An 18,114-nucleotide genomic window follows, 5' to 3' on the forward strand; every position below is an offset into this window, starting at 1 on the left:
TTTTTATGCTTTTTATTTACTTATTAACTAAGTTTTTAAATTTAATTTATTTGTTCTTTTATTTATTTATTTTTTTTTGTGTAGTTATTTCTGATGCCTTTTACTCATGCCGGTTAACTTTGTGCAACTTCAAGTTTTTTAATATATGTGACTGTAAAAAAAGTTGAGTGAACTTCCGGATATCCACGGAATAGGGTGGCAGGATATCCGTGGATAAGCAAATTTCGCAGATAATCTGCAGAATAAGTAAAAAAAAGATACTAATCTATGCAATAGCTCTAAAAAAATTAATAACACTCCCATGAGGTTTAACTACTGCTAAAAACGATAACATTGTATGTAAAAAATGTTTGTAAAAAGCCAAAAAAAAAAAAGTAATGATCGCTATTGCAAACGGATTACACAAATCAGCCAGCAAATGGTATAAACAGATTAACTGAACCAGGTCAAGCTAGGTTACTTCGAATAGTTTCAAAGAAAACTGTTCTGGTGACTCGTTTACGAACGTAAGTAGTTTAGATTTAAAAATCACGTTTTGACTAGTAGTGTTGATCCACTAAACAGACTTCAACTAGAAGTGTTGACCTAAAAATCGGCAAGTAGTGTAGATTAAAGTAGTGAGTAGTTTTTATTCAAAATATGGTTTCAACTAATTAGATTTCAGTGAGCTTGGAAAGTTTGATGTCATTGAAAGGGAATAGAGAGAAATAGAAATGTCTAAAAGTAGACTTTACGCTTGTTAAGTTAAAATGGGTGCTTTTAACTAAAGGGTCAACTAAGTGTCGTATTTTTTCCCCCTTAATTATGAAAGACCACCCCGCGAATAATCGGGAGTTTACTGTAGCAGGCTCAGTGCTGCATTCTCTAAGTCTTTATACTGTTAACGAACTTGAACACAATCAATCTGAAGTGACTGTGCGGAAGTTATTTTTGTAGTTGATGAAAGGGGCTCATTCTACAGTACATTGCAATATTTTATGCAATATTGCAGGTGATAGAAATCTTCTGATGTTGAGAGGTACAAAGGGTGAGTTTCTAAACATTTAGAAAATTCATTTTGTCGCAATCAAGTTGCACTACTTTTATTATAGTAATTTATTTTTCATCACCATTAATGACGTATCCCAAAAAGTTACTTAGTGATGAAATAGCTTTATATACCAGGCTAACAATTCATGTTTAAGGGATTTGATAATTTTCGCTTCTTAATTTTGGGAAACCATACATAAAGTTCTGTATTCGCGATCGCCAGTTGCCTAAGGGTGACTATTTCGTTGAAAATTGCTATAAAAAATCAAGTTCCAGTCGCCAAAAGGTGCGATCATGTGTTTCCTTTTTGTATTGTGCTAGGACAACGTGCTTCCATTCTTATTTGAAGCATTTTCTTGAATCTCTGATAAACGTTATCTTGAATTTGTACATTTTTTTTTTTTTTTGTTTTTCATTTCAGTCCGAATATTTTCACTCAAAGTAACAAAATCAACGATTCCTGACGTCGTTAAATTTACTCGAACTTTATTTATTTATTTATTTATTTTAATGATTGCAATTTTTTGTTAAGTGGTTTTTTTTTTGCATACCTCTCGTATGAGTTCTCACACTTCCGTTCATCCTCATATACATAATCTTTACTAATAGTAAAGCTCAATTTCTCTCTGTCAGGATGTCTGGATCTCTGTGACGCGCATAGCGCCTAGACCGTTCGGCCGATTTTCATGAAATTTGGCACAAAGTTAGTTTGTAGCATGGGGGTGTGTACCTCGAAGCGATTTTTCGAAAATTCGATTTTGTTCTTTTTCTATTTCAATTTTAAGAACATTTTCCGGAGCAAAATTCTCATAAGATGGACGAGTAAATTACAAAATTATCATAACCGGGAATGGGAGAGCGAATGAACATAGCCAGGCGAGAAATTCATCATCCTTTATTTGTAAAAATACAGGCGAACCAACTGACCTTTTAATTTTCTACTACGGGCAAAACCGTGCGGGTACCACTAGTAGCGAATAATTGAGTAACGCTCTTGATGCCATCAACAATGAAAACTCTCTCCACGGCATGATAATTTGATTATATATTTTGGTAATGTTTGACATGCAGGGAAATCCTTTATTTTGACGAGGCTGAACTGGATCCGGTATCTTAACTGTTTTTCTGGTAAGACTGTCATTTTAGGAGAATGAAGAAACGTAAAAGTGGTCAAAAATGCACGCTACCTACTGGAATTCAGGGTTAATCCACCGGTGTTAGGGTTAAAATTTCGTCCGTCAAAATATCACCAAACAGGCAATTGCTTCGTTCATGTGTAGAATAAGCAATTTTCACCTGTCATATCTTGACGGGAGATTTTCTAGTTCATTTATAATTGCCTACATTTGTATTACATGTAACTATTTTCGAAAAATTGCCTTTTGCTGTATGCTTATTATATCTTTAGATTAAAAAAATATCCAGTGAAATCTCGTATGTTCTTTTTGTAAAGTATCATAATTTTTTAATTTGTTGCTAATATTTCCAATAAGGAATGGGTTAGTTACTTTTTGCGCTGTTTGCATACGTTTTTTAAAAAATGGCTACTGAAAGGACAGAAGCTGCTACCATTTTTTTTAATTTTGGGGACCAGTAGGTACTATTCAGAATCTCTAATCCAAAGCTTTGACCATATTGGGCCTTTTATACCATTTTATGGCGAAAAATACCTGTTGAAATACGAGTGGAGAAGCATTAAATAAAGATTGTTGCTGAAAGTTATCCTGTAAAGCTGTAGTTTTAGAAATCCGAACTGAATTATTTGTTTAAGTGATAAAAACAATATGAAAGAACGTTTTGAAGAGAAAAAAAACATCCGACAAAAGGTTTTATTGTCTGTTCTTGCATTCATAAGCTTACCTCGTTTGCATAAAAAAAAATAAAAAAGGTTTTTCTATGAAGCTCTTTGAATTTAATAACAAAAGACACCTAATCGTGTTTGCTCAGATTTCGTTCTTTTCTTTGTTATTGTCATGCGCTGATCACTTTTTTTCTGAAGAATTTCATTTGTGTTTGCTAAATTGCTCCAATCGAGAATTATATTGGCGGAAAGAATCATTGAAAATTCGACTCTTGAAAAGAAATTTTTAACAGCGATTTTTCTTTTGCTTTTTCTTTTTTTTTTTTTTTTTTTTTGTGTGTGTTGAGTTTCAAAACCATCTTTCAAGTCATGGACATGTTCCAGACAGTTTTTAAACAAAACTTCTTGGAAAAAATCCCGTTTGAAAGTTAATGAAAGAAGTTAATCATCTCGAAAAGAAACATTTGTTTTTGAAATCGTTCCTCTTCCATGTTTAACTCAAATTGATAAATTTTTGAGCCATCAAGAGTTGCTTAATTACGTCACTTGACAAAAGTTGATGTTGCTCTGATTTTTCAGATCACCATAACAACGGTTACTTTTGATAGCTATTCGGAGAGTAAAATTTTCGTCAATATTGTTACAAATCATGTGCGGTATGATTTTATTCATATTTTTCAGGGCTTAACTCAAGCATACTTACATTAAAAAAGGGGGTTTTGTGAAAAATAACGTTTTTTGTATTAAAAAAAAAACAAAACAAACAAACACCTTAACTACTTTAACAGCAAAACTTCATCCGATTTCAAAATATCTCGATTACTAATTCCATTATTTAAGATTGATTAGAAATTAAAATACAAAACGTTATACGCTGTAAATAATCTTTATAATAAAAGTACTGATGGATATCGGTCATAAAATCTTTATTTCCGCATCCTAATCACCATTTCTTTCTTCTTTTTTTTATGGATGTGCCTCGTATTACTTATTTTAGAAAATCACCAGTCAAGGATTCAAATTTCTTGGCCATTGCATTTCATTCCATTTGTAGAAACAAGAAACCAAACAAGTAGGGTCCTATCGAAATTTGTGATTGCGAAATAATTAAAATACTAGGCGTCAAAATTCACCTGATTTTTATTTCGAACTTACACTACTCCTATTTTAATATGTCTAGCCCTTTAAGATAGCAACGAAAAAATAAATAGCACCAGATCATCTGCTTTAAAGTATTGATTAATTACCCTCAGCATTTTTCGATGTTAATGATATATTTTTTTATTTCTCTTTGAGTAACGTGTGTCTACCAAAAAAAAATAAAATAAATAAATAAATAAGTGAACGAAAACTAATTTATAGATGATGCATACAGATACGCATCCAAACACGTTTTTTTCATTCCCAAACAACACCGCAAACTGATATATCCATTGTATCCAAAAAAACACAGAAAAATTCAATAAGCATGTTTTTCAAGATAGGTACTTATAAAACATGAATTACCATGCCAATCAGCAGTAAATCTTTCTTCGGGTGTCTGAAAACTTGCTTTTGAGTGCATCGAAGCATCCTATTTTTGAAGCTCCACGATAAGAAAAGGGTGTGACGCCACATTGAGTACACCCTAGCCCCACCCACGCATTTGCTATCGTTCATCCCTGGAACATCTAAAAAAGCTTATCAGGTCAGAACTCTTATGGCTCTGAATTAATATTTCATTACAGCAAGCCACCCAAGTAGTGAGAGCTCCAATTTAAGAGAAGTCATCTAACAAAAGATGTATGCCCTAAGAGAGTGATTTAAGCAAATTATTTGTTATCTTTACGGGAAAATTTATTTGCAGCCATCTAAGTAAGCTAATAATAAATACAATTTATTTTATTAAAACATCTTAATATGAAGCAACTGCTTAGCTTAATGTAGTTGACTTGCATGAATTATGTTTAGTCCCTTGAACGTAATGATATTTACGGTAAGGGACTGTCCATAAATGATGTTTTATTTTTTAAAACATACATTTTTAACGCCCTTCTCTCCCTCTGTCTCAAAGTATCACACTTCTCCTTCTCCCCTCCTCAAATATTACGCTACACTGTTGAAATGCGGGTTGCATATTGCCCCTTATCTGATGAAAAATTGTAACAGCAGCGGCACCTTCTTAAGGATGCCATTCAGCACCATATCTCAGTGGTTGCAATAGAGTGCCATACGGAAACGAATGGCACCTTTAAGGATTCCATGGTGCCATAGAGAGCTAAATGGCAGCCTTGAGTGGTTGCCGCTGGTACTATGACGTTTCATCCGATGAGGTACGCATTTCAACAGTGTAGCGTAATATTTGACGCGGGGAGGGGTGAAGTGTGATACTTTGAAACAGAAAGAGAGAGAGAGAAGGCAGTCAAAAGTGTTTTAAAAAGTAAAACATAATTTATGGACAGTCCCTAAGCTGTCTCTAAAAAATACCATATGCGACTCGTTTAACAGTGCACTTTTTATAAATATGTATGCTTATAAAAAATGCGGACTGTCACACTTTTTGTTACCCGTTCTCCCCCCCCCCTTACACAAACTGTGACAATTTGAGGAACCTCCCTCCTCTCTTCAAAACGTGACATCATTTGTGGGTAAGCACTTACGTGTGGACAAGTACCTGTGAAAACTGCGAGTTGCATATGGCCCATTTCAGGGATGAAACGTTTGTAGCACCATCACATCTATAAGGGTGCCATTTGTGGCCATGAGGGGTTGTAGAGAGCCAAAATGGTATGCAAAAAATGGTGCCATTTCTGTTACACCTTGTATGCCCAACCTTTTATAACCCAAGGGCTGCATCACATAGTAAGTATGAGTCTTGAGGACCAGAGCGCATGTAAAGCTTAAATTTATTTGATTTTTTTTAAAATCTAAATAACATTTGAAAGCACGGTAAAGGGAGGAAAATTACAAACCAGGGATTTTAGTTTTCATTACTATATGCAAACTTTAACAGCATGATATTTCCATATAACTCTTAGAAACATATTTCTGACCATTTGGCTCCAAACTAGCGGCAATCATTCTTAATGCCGAATGAAATTTATTGGTTGTTTTGGATGTTATCAGAACATATTCAATTCGTACCATTGAACAGAAAAACGGGCCACATGGATAAACTTCGCGGGCCACATTTGTCCAACGGCCCTAGGGTGAGCACCTTTGCAGTAGAAAATACTTGTACATCTTTAAATTTCAATCATTAAGGGTTATTTGGACCGCAATTGCTCTATTTCGATCTGACTCATCCATATTTATTAGTTTTATTGTTTGTTATTATTTTTAAATTATTTTATCTATTTGTTAGTCTTGATTTTAAGCTGTGATACGACATAGTTAATTTGAGACGTATGATTTTGCCGAATAGAAATTCAAATTTTTCCGAATCGACCGACAAAAATTGTCGAATAAGGATATTTTTGGGTGGTCACAGTGATCTCCCATCGGAAGTCCTGCTCATCTCATCTGCAAAAAAAAAAAAATCAAATGAAATAAACTGTTTTTAATACTAAACGCTTCAAACAGCATTGATTAATCACTTTCCATGCGAACTTCTTCTAAAAATCAGGTAATTAATAACATTATCGATTTCCTAGCCCAGACTTGTCAAGTGTCGTATAAATTGGATAAAGAGCTTCAAAAATAAATTGAGGTGAACAATTTCTTACCTCTCAGGGAAATATCGAAGCAGCTGTTGACGAAACCTGTTTTTTGTAACGATGATTACGTTATATTACCTACCAAATTTTTCTCCTGTCTATTTTCCCTCGCTTACTGTCCCCTAAGACCCTCCTAATGCGATTATTATGAATGTTACTTCTAATTGCCTCATAATAAATTAAATATAAAGTATTATGATGTATTTCTTACATTTTCTTACACTTTTGAAATTTCGGTTATCTAACTGAGTCGTGACTTTCAACCCCATTTTACCCTCTGAAATATATAGTTTTCATATTGTAAATTTTTTTTTATTTTCTACATTGATACTTATGTAATTCTTCTTTTTTGATATGAAAGAAATTGTATTAGATAATATTATGATGCAATTTGAAGCAGAGGTATTCGCAATTTTTCACCGTAACAAGGTTAATGTACGTGTGCGTATGGTGCCAGCAATGAACAAAATACATTATGATTTCACGAACTATTTTCAATATTTCAATGGCAAAATTTAATTTTATTTGAAAATAGAGATAAAGAGAATACTCATTCATTGATAGAAAGTGGGTAGTGTTGCAATTGAGGCCCCTAGTTTCAAAACCGGATACTTGCAAAAAATTCGATTTTCTTTTTTTTTTTTTTTTTGTTAATCTTGTAGAGAATCATAAGGCCTATTTGCCTGCTCAATATTAGGTTCAAAAACCGCTTCTTTCCCCCTTGAAATGGGGCGGGAAGGTCTGCCTCAGTTTCAAAACCGGACTTTTACGTCTCCTGTAAAATTTGGTTTTCTACAAGTATCCGGTTTTGAAACTAGGGGCCTCAATTGCTTTTTTAGCCGTAATAAATAGCAATAAAGTATTTAACTTTGTATTAGAAACTGATTGATTTCTGCACAATTCTCTGAAATTGGCTGGATTGGTCCAAAAGTTTTCCTACTGGCAACGTGAGATGCTCATCTTTACTAATAATAAAGCTGAAAACTCAATGTCTGGATGTCTGGATCTCTCTCTGTCAGGATGTCTGCATTTCTGTGACGCGCATAGCGCGTCACACCGTTCGGCTCATTTTCATGAAATTTGGCACAAAATTATTTTGTAGCATGGGGGTGGGCACTTCGAAGCGATTTTTCGAAAATTCGATTTTGTTCATTTTCGATTACAGTTTTCAGAACATTTTCCCGAGCAAAATTATCGTAAGATGGACGATTAATAACGTGGAACCGTAACATGGGCAAGTCGATTGGTGAGAAATTCACCATGTTTGTAAATATGCAGGCAAACCAAAAGACCTTTTGATTTTCTACTACGGGCAAAGCCGTGCGGGTACCACTAGTATATTATACAAGTGTTGATGGTACCCTATTGATTTGGAGCTGGGCTTTCGACCGAATAGTCTCGGGTTCAGTATCGGCTTTTCAAAAATCCTCTGCACTCGGTAAGGTGACAGGCAGGGGAGGGTCAAGGGGGATCATGACATCTCCCCCCCCCCCCATAAACAGTCGACCATAGTATCTGTCCATATTGTGTTCAAACCCTTTCTGAATAAAAAGCAAACGATTTCAGTAGACTTTTTTAAATTTAATAACTAATTTTGCAAGTACGAGCAAATATTTGAAATATGTGGTAAATCGAACGTATCGAACTCCAGTATCGTAATCGTAGTGCCGTCAGAGTCACTGACGTCACTGGGGGAAAACATTCTCTCAGAACAGAACAAATTGAAACGGACTCCGGAGATGTGCGCATTGTCGACACATTCTGTCTTGTATATAATATTATGTATGGTTAATTCTCCAGAAAACGTAACTTTTGAACGCAAATATTTTACTATTTCGGAACCTTTTGTTTTCTTTTTTTTTTTTCATTCTTACATGAACGTGGTACCTACTAGAAGTAACCATAAACAATGGCCCAGTTAAGTTCCAATTATTTTACTCATAAATAAAAAAAAAATGCCTTGTTCACGAAAATTAAAAAAAAGAAGAAAAAAAAACTTTTAATGTTTAAAAATCGAGGCCCATTTAATTTAAAAGTAGTAATTTTGTTAATTGTGCAATAAATCAGCTATTTTAATTATTAATGGGAATATAATATTAAGGCTTAATTAGTAGTTTCAAATGTATGATAAAAAATAGTATTTAGTAAATTTGAGGATATACTGGCGATTTATAATTTTGGTAAAATGCCTATTATTGATGTATTTCCCCTCCATCAGTTATTTTCACCTCAGAAATAATGACATTGATAAGGGGCCTGTCACGGAGGTGAGATTCATGGAGATGAGGATCTTTCCCTTAATATAGGCCTAATAGATACATTTTTCATGGAAAACTTTTTTTTTTTCTTCGTTGCTACAATCTGCACATTTTAAGCATAGGAAAACATGTTCACTTCTTTCTTTACATTAATTTATATCTCTGAAATTCAAGTTCACGGAGGTGAGAAATCGGAATAAACACACTAAGTTTTTAAAGCAAAATCTATCTTCTTGTTTTTCGACAAAAATCTCACAACTTTAACTATGGCAGAAAATAAACAAGGGGGCTCCCTTGTTTCATGGAAAATAAAATTTGATGTCATTACTGCCACGTGTTAATAAGGAATGGCATGTTGGGTTTAGGTAACGGAGGAGAGGGTTTTTCGTGTGACATGACTACTTATCCTTAAAAACGAACTAAAACACAATATTAAAAAATTAAATGTACTTAAAAAATTAGTATTTGAGACACTTGTGAAAGGAATAATAAATAAATAAACATATACGTTTAAATAAATAAGTTATAAAGCAACATAAACAGCCGCACAAGGTGTGTGACATGCCATGGTGGTGAGAATTCACATGTTGTGAACCAAAAATATACTAAAATAAAAATTATTATGAAAAAAATGTTGGCAGGTTTAAATAGATTTATTTTTGATAAAATTAAAAATCATTGTTAAATAAATTGTTCCTTAAAGTTTTTTTTCTGTAAAAGGTGTGTGACAGAAAAGTTACACTTTTTGAAGAATGTCTCGTATATTGTTAATGTAGTGATTAGAATAGTAAAGTCTTGCAGTAATTAGAATAGTGAAGTCTAGTATTATAATGTCAGAATGATCAATTACCATTTACATGACCAGCGAACATAAGTCCCATAAAAGGAACCATAACAGTGGCGACGAAGATGGAAACATAAGTGGAACCATAAAAAAATACTTCTTTTTTTACTGCTTATAAAATTAATTTTTAACTTTCATGCCCTATTAAGTGCCTCATTCCTGGACGATTTGGTGCTTTTTATTGGCACCCAAGAAATTTTAGAAGTGTTTCGTCCCCAGAACCGTAGGTTTTTTTAAAAGGGGGAAGGGCATTCTTCAGCATGACCCTCCCCCCTAAAATGATGGTCTGTATCCGACCCTGGTGACGGGTGCATGTTAAATTTGTCGTGTGATAAAGTTCACAAAGTTTTTACTACGAGTCAGTAACTTTGAGGGTGCTGAACTAGGGAATAACCAGTTCCTGATCTGGATCAAGAAAAATAAGCATTCTTCAGGGCCTTTCTCTATCAGTAAACCACCTGTATGGTATGCAATGCGGACCTTTGGGTTTCGATTACATAATGTAGAGAATGTAGAATTTTTGGGGGATGGTTTATTGAAATTTAAAACCTGTGCTATTAATTAATCAATGGGATCAATGATTTAAAACCCACTGATGGCTGCGAATCCCTCTGCCTTGAAAGTGAATTACCACGGATCATCAAAAACATTATTGCGTGCATCAGTGGTAACAAATTTCAAAGGTAATAAAAATCAGCATTTTTTTTATAAACAAACTATTATTATTAATTAAGAATCTTTAATTAACAATGTAGTCACATGATCACTGACTGAAGGCTGTCTGTGTGACGACCACAGCCCTAGCCATGAAGTGCTCGCCTGGTGAAAGTTTTTGTACATGATTACAAATAATATTATGATTGTGTTATGGTGTCTTCTAATAATTTTTACATGCAATTTAATAAGTGTCTGATGTTCATCAAGCTAATGTATTTACTTAATCTTGTTCAACGAAAGTTGCAATTTTGATTTAATTTACGGGAAATATTACTTTTTTATTGGTAGATCTCGGACTCTCCCGCGGATAACCCCCGAGGCTCTCACGGACCACCAGTTGGGAACCACTGGACTACATGAGGTGTCAGTCATAGTGCTTCAAATTAACTGGGTAGAATTTTGAGTTGAACATATCGTCGCCTCAGAGCAGCAGTAAGACATCTAAACCCAGGAATAACAATAAGACATCCCACTGCTGCTTTGAAGGGACGATATGTAGCTTGGGGTGTGCAGTTCAACATGCTTATCCTCCATAAACAAAAATTAGCTAGTCCTTTAAAATGTGAAAGTTAATTTCTATTTCCAATGCTGCAATGGGGAAAAAAATATTTGGGGGAAACACCTTTATGTCCTCTTGACGAGTATTTTTCAAGCTAAAAAAGCCTAGTTTAGATTAATTATAATACCTTCAATTCCAAAAATATACAATTAATTTCTTCAAAATGTAGTTTCAAACTAATTAACATTAACTATGCGTTATTGTAACAATTATAAACGAAATATTTTGTGATACACTGTATCCCAGAGTTCTCCCCGAACTACAGCTTTTTATTTATTTGTTGCCCTACATGCCTATGACCAAAAATATCTTATGTAGGTGTGGAATGTTTGCATTATATTTAGAAAAAATTTCGCAGTTTTCTTTTCGTTAAAAAAGTTATCTATTTGTTTTGAAAAACTGCAAATCTTTCCTAAAAGTTATGAAATATTTTGGGGCATTAGAAAAAGTAACTTTTTAACGTCTCTTCTTATGTCATTACTGAAAAAAAAAATATTAATTTGAATTTCTGGCATTTTGAATTCAAATTGTTTTTAGCAATTACGAGCGTGTGTGTGTATGTATGCGCGTGTGTTTGTGTAGGCGCATGTGTATGTGTGCGTCTGTGTGTATGTGTATGTATGCATGTGTGTTCGTGTGTGTTGTATATGCAGTGTTGTGTGTGTACGCGCGCGTGTGTGTAGGCGTTCGTGTGTGTGCGTCCGCGCGTGTGTGTAGGCGTTCGTGTGTGTGTCTACGCACGTGTGTGTGTAGACGTTCGTGTGTGTATGTAGGCGTGTGTATGTCTGCATGTGTGTGCGTGTTGTGTATGCAGTGATGTGTTTGTGTACGCGCGCGTGAGAAGGCGTTCATGTGTGTAAGCGTGTGTGTATGTAGGCGTGTGTGTATGTACGCGCGTGAGAAGGCGTTTATGTGTGTAAGCGTGTGTATGTAGGCGTGTGTGTGTATAAACGCGTGTGTGAAGGGTAATGACGCAACCTGGAGACAGTGCTCGCCAGAGGAGCAGCATTGGGAGGGGCCGGTCGACGATGGTGCTGCAGAGGGAGGCGGGGAAAATCAAAGGACATCATTCAACAGTCAAATGAAGACAATTAGCAATCGTGATTGCTCAAAAAACATTAAAAATTTAATACTATAGTTTCACCATCTAACCTGGCAACGTACAAATTATATGATTAAGATCTGCTTAGCCTTCCCGTTGCTGTTAGGTTAGTATAGTCAAAATTGAAAGAATTTTTTTCAATAGAGAAAAAATTTTCAAATTCCAACATTTTAAAATATAGTATTTAAATATCATCAGCTACAAAAATTAACAGAACACACAGTATCATACACAGGACTTAATTTTTGCCACTGAATTGCGAATATCCTACATTTTGTTTCGTACGTCAACAGTCTGAATGCCTCTAAATAAAAATGAAGTTGAAGAAGTACTGAAGCGAAGCTCCTATTACCTCAGATGAAAATCAATCCCTCATCGCTGATTTTAACACGCTTTTATTGACTTCACTTGTATGTTTGTGAGTAACTCTCCTTTGGACTAAGAGCTAGTGGCTTATTACTGTTAGTACATTCCACCACTTTATGAGCGTCGTGGCCGAGCAGTCTACGACGCGGGTCTTCGCTGACGTCCACCTCCGGGAATCATTGGGAGTACGTTCTAATCCCGTCCACACCGAAATTAAATTTATAATCTTGCAATTCAATTTTCGCCCTCTTTTTGTGATAAGATTCTTTTAAAATTTGGAATGCAACCTCAGACCCGATGACAATACAATATTCTGTAATCAAATTAATTTATTAACGATAAGTTATAAGTTTATTCTAATTTACACGCTTTTATTAGCTTAACTTGTATGTTTGTGGGTATGTTTGTGCGTCCAACTTTCTTTTGGACAAATAGCCAGTGGCTTATTAGAATTACTTACAACGTACAAATCAGAGCTGCGGAGTGTAACAATGTTTGCACATAAATTTACCAGAAAGCATTCAAAATGTCTGATGCAAATAATGCAATAGAATACTAATATACATTTCATTATAAAAATCGAACACACGTGCAAAGATTTCATTTAAGAGTTACAAGTGTTAGCAATATTTAGTATCTAAATCATATTTGAAAAAATAATAGTTTAAAAAACTAAAAAAAAAAACGCTTTAGTAGCAAAATGAACTAAAAAGCTAAAAATAATCTTTGGATGACAAGTATATAAAATAATTGACCAAACATTTCATTTTACTGTAATAAAAAAAAGCGTGGGGGCCTTCTTATCAGTTGTCTTAAATTTCTTCCACTTGTTATTTATGCAAAAATGTAAATAGGCAGCCTCCCACGCTTTTTTTTTTATTGCAGTAAAATTAAATGTTTGGTCAATGACTTTATATACTTGTCATCCAAAGATTATTTTTAACTTTTTAGTTCATTTTGCTACTAAAGCGTGTTTTTTTTAGTTTTTTAAACTATTATTTTATTTAATTAAAGTCATGTGTACAGTTACAAATAAGCGTGGTCAATTCATTATTATTAGTATGGTTTGTGATCGAAATTTAACCAATGGTGTTTCACAACTCCTCCTATCCTTTTGCGTTTTAATAGAAAGTTATAGCGTTCTTTTTGAAGCCATACTTTCGGTTTTCCTTTATGCAAAACTGTAGGTTTTTTTAATTGTAATTTCAAAAAATTTTTCCGATTGATGTAAAAATACAAAGAGGTAAGGAACTTTTAATCCCCAAAATATGGAATTTCTATGAAAATGTGCTGAAAAATGTAATTTTTTGAAAAGAAGAAAATCGATTTTTAAAATTGTTTTTATGCACGTCTATAGCACAGTAAAATTTGAATGATGTAAGTGTCTTTCCCCTCTTCTTAAATTTAGTAAACACCAAAGTTTACTAGTAATTACTGCAGAAACTGATTTTGGCATCTTTTTTTTTTACTATATTATTCAAAACGTATCTTTTGTTAAATGATTTATATTACACAACAAAGTAAAGTTAGATACGTACAGGTCGTCATAAACTCCTATTCGAACAAAAGCGGCTCTAAATGACAAATTGCATTTTTAAGCGGTTACAGTACCTGAAAAATGATGAAACGATCAAAAAAAAATTTATTGCTTATTTCAAAACTAAAAACTATTCTGAACAGAAAGGAAAAGTTTCATTGCTTTATTTCAAATATTTAAAAAGTTATGAGTGATTTTAGGCCATGCTCGCTATGTGTTCTTATGCAAAAGAAAAACTTTAAATTGCTTTTTCTCGATGATGATTTTTTTTTGTGTTTTCATGTCATTAGAATGCCTAAGAATTTTTTTTTTATTAAAGATACAGCTTTAAAGCAATACTTTTTGCAATTGGGATAACATATTTGACCAAACTGTGCATTTGATAAGCATTTTATAAATTACTCAAATGTTTAGAGCATGTTAAACCTTTAAAAACCAATTTTTTTTTTTTAACTTTGATTTTTTACATAATTAATCACAGAAAACCTTTCTAATAAACTCATAAGCAAATGAATGCACAGATTTCTAGAGATGATTATAGCGATCGTTTAGCAAAAAACTTTTTTTAAATTAGTGCAAATATATAAAAACCTTAGGAATTTTTAAAAAACTGAAATTTTTCTCAAATTTTTGAATTTTTAAAAAACGTAGGCAATACTTTTTAATTTTGAAAATAAATTACTGATTATGAAACAAGTATGCATGTTATGGTTTCAAAGAAATATAAAATTTACTTAAATTCAAAAAAAAAAATTTGAAAGGTATTGTGACCCCTTAAATAGCGATTTACGTATCTTAGCGACAAACTTAAACGTCTATGTAAAGTAATGAATGTATTGATTATTTGAAAGATAAATTCGCTGACTTAAGGTTTTCAAATCCAACTGAACGTTCTTTGAAAAAGATAAACAGATTTCCATCTACATTGTAATGGTCCATTATTTACTTTTAATGTTATAAAAGGCGGTTTCAGCAAGAGTTAATGTTGAATATTTATTTCCATGGGATAGGCCGAATTTATATTGCTATTTCCCTTAATGTACATTGTGATTTATATTTCACATTTGCAATGAACATTTTCGGCAAAAATAGGGATATGAATAAGTTGTTGTCATTGTTGTATTCTCTCCGCTCCGTTGCATAAATTGTGTGATATAATAGAAAGGTTATCTCTTCTGAAATTTATTTGGTCGCATTATTTCATAAATGGGGTTAAAAGCGCATAAAAAAATTCAAGCCACAATTCCTTTATTGAGACGAGTTAGAAAAAGTGTGGCGCAAGTCGAAATTTTACAATTTGAGTAAATCCATCTTAAATGTAGAATGATAGTGGTGCAAGTCATTAAAAGTTTCTCTTAAACAAGTAACAAGTGATTTTCGATAAATGTTGAATCCTGATTTGACAAAAGTTTGTTTTTTTCGAAACACAAATCTTGCAAATAGACAGATAAATAAGTTGTTGTCATTGATGTTATTCTTTATGCTTCAATGCAACATTTGTATTATATGATAGGCATGAAATCTCTTCTGAAATTTGTTCGGTCACATTATTTCTTGAATAGGTTTAAAAGTGTATAAAAGAATCAAGCCGTAATTCCTTTATTTGGACGTGTTAGAATGAGAGTGGTTCAAGCCAACATTTTACAACTTGAATAAACCCATTCTAAATGTGGAATGATAGTGGTGAAAGTCATTTAAAATTTCTTTTAAACAAGTTGCAATTAACTTTCGATAAACGTTGAATCTTAATTAAAAGAAAGTTCATTTCTTAAAAACAATGGTAACTTTCTTTGCAAACCTTGCAAAGAAAGTTACAATTTAAACGTTCTTGATTCTTTTGAAAAAATTTTTTACAGTACCCATTTACTCGAAACTGTTAGAACGACTTTCCCCACTCTCATTCTAACCACGATATTTTTCCGTTTTGAAACCTTCTCAAATACATACATTTAAAAAGAATATTGATGATCTGCCTTCTCATCTACTGTGCACTGTTTTTTGCTACTTTGCATTAAGCTTTTAAAATTTAACTTCTTACATTTCATATGCTCATCTTATATAGTACATTATTTCTCTAACCTATTTTTTTTTCTCGTTGCTGCACGAGATTTTCGTTATTCCTTTACCAAATTCCATAATTAACCCTCTCCTCTTAAAGCGTATCGCGCCAGCTAATGACGAAAAATTGATTAGTATTGCATGTGTCTCAGCTGCAGTACTTAGAACAACATATTTAACAGAGCACTTTAAAATTGAAGTTTAAAAATGAGTAAGTATGATCTAGATATCTAGAATAATTTTGAATGCATTTGTAATTTACAATAGCTGTAGAAACTGGAAAAAGATAAATTCACAATGAAATGAGAAGTATAAGTGCTATATTTTTTTAAATAGTAGTAATACATTAGTATCCGTGAGAATACCGAGAGTAAAATATTTCTCATGAAGGGTTGGCCAAAAAAAAAGCAATAAAAAAAAAGATACATTAAGAGAAAATAAATAGAAATACTAACTGCGCACAGACCAATAGTAAGTTTAATTTAACCATGCGTTTTTAATGAGCTGAAGACGTAAAAAGTTACGCTGTTCAGTACTATAGAAAGTATAATTAGCTACCAAGTTTGTTGTGCCTAACAAAATGTAAATGCAAAAAAACGTTAAAGAATTTCTTCGCTTGTTGTCTAAATTTAATTTTTTCTTCATTTAGGTTCTTCTCAGAAGTGAAAACCGTGGTATTCACTACGAATATTGGCTTCCTAAGCAAACCTACAATCATTTCGGGAGTGAATATGCTGTTCCGTTGTCTAACAAAGAACCATCAAGACCAGTTTCAACAACAACTATCAAACCAGTTCCATCCATAGCAAAGCCAAATGTGGTAACTCATACGCACCACCACCCCACTAAGCCAGCATTCGCATACGGATACGGGGAGAAACCCTATCAGCGGAGGGACGCTCCTATATTCCGCCATATTCCCACCACTGCCACAACCACAGAAGCAATAATGGATGATAAAGATAATTTCGTGCCATCGGTTGTACACTCAAAACTTGGAAGAGCCCATGAGTATTCCCCAAATCGAGAATTCCTTCTTAGGAAAGAGGTGCTGCCAATGTACCAACCCAAATACCTTTCAAGACAGCCTGTTGCAGACTACTACCAGACGTATCGGAATGCATCGATTCCAAAGCCAATCAAACGAAGTAATCTCGACGATGAACTTCCTGTTTTGACTCAGCAAGACTCCAGCAGCCCGGATGAAAAAGGAAGTTCGGACAACTTGATTCCAAACGATTTCTTTGCTGATCGAAAGTACGATTCGACCAAATTCCGAAAGCCTTCCAGATATGCCTCAGACATAGACAAGAAGCTGGATAAAGCTCTCAGGAATTATGTGCCAAACGGTAGGCTGAAGTATTCCGTTGACTCCAATGACAAGGATGAGGTGTATGTTAATGCATCAGGACGGTTTACCCCAACGCCATTGTCTATAGCAGTGTTGCCGTTACCTGATGGAAAAGTGCACAAGACTCAAAAGAGTCGTCCAAGAGATGGTAATTGAAAATGAAATATACATCTTTCTTTTTAACCCTTGAACTACAAACCGGGGTAGATATCAACCCCAGGTGAAATGGGTTTTCAGCACTCTTACCTATTCAAATCGTATTTTCACCGACTAGACCTTGATAAAAGTGAATTTTCTGTTCACCATTTTCCTTGGCATGGAACACACACAAAAAAAAAAAAATCATGTACTTTTAAGTCAGATTACAGCTCCCAGAACAATTTTACGAGCAAAAAACCCATGGGGTAAATAGTTAGCCTGGTTTGTAGTTTACAAGTAAATTTTGTTTGTAATTCTATGGTTAGCTTAACCACTCGTATGCAGGGTCCTGCAGGTCCACGGACCTGGGCATCACAATTTTGGGGGCACATCACTAATTCATTCTTCAATTTTATGGGAACAATTACACCTGGGCATGCTTTGGCTTAATCGAAAAATGCTCTTATGGACCGTGATTTAAGCTTAATATTGTCTGTGAATCATTTATATTATCTATAAATCATTCATATTATCTGTGAATCATTTGTATTATCTATGAATCATTTACGTAAGCATATTATGCAATCTGCATATCGAAAGAATGTAATACATGATGACAATGAGAGTAACTTCTTTAAACAGTCATTCCTTATTTTGGC

At 33.7% G+C, this 18,114-nt stretch overlaps 1 protein-coding gene across 1 annotated transcript in view; it reads left to right on the plus strand.

The window, feature by feature from the left end:
* LOC129225038 (ADAMTS-like protein 5) overlaps positions 1 to 18,114 on the plus strand; it is a 76,797-nt gene that overhangs the window by 41,197 nt on the left and 17,486 nt on the right. Inside the window, exon 9 of the mRNA XM_054859584.1 lies at positions 16,616 to 17,465. Within this exon, the coding sequence (XP_054715559.1) occupies positions 16,616 to 17,465 (850 nt within the window). The remainder of the gene's footprint in view (positions 1 to 16,615; positions 17,466 to 18,114) is intronic.

This window comes from Uloborus diversus, chromosome 6, assembly GCF_026930045.1.
Source record: "Uloborus diversus isolate 005 chromosome 6, Udiv.v.3.1, whole genome shotgun sequence".
Lineage (NCBI taxonomy): Eukaryota > Metazoa > Arthropoda > Arachnida > Araneae > Uloboridae > Uloborus > Uloborus diversus.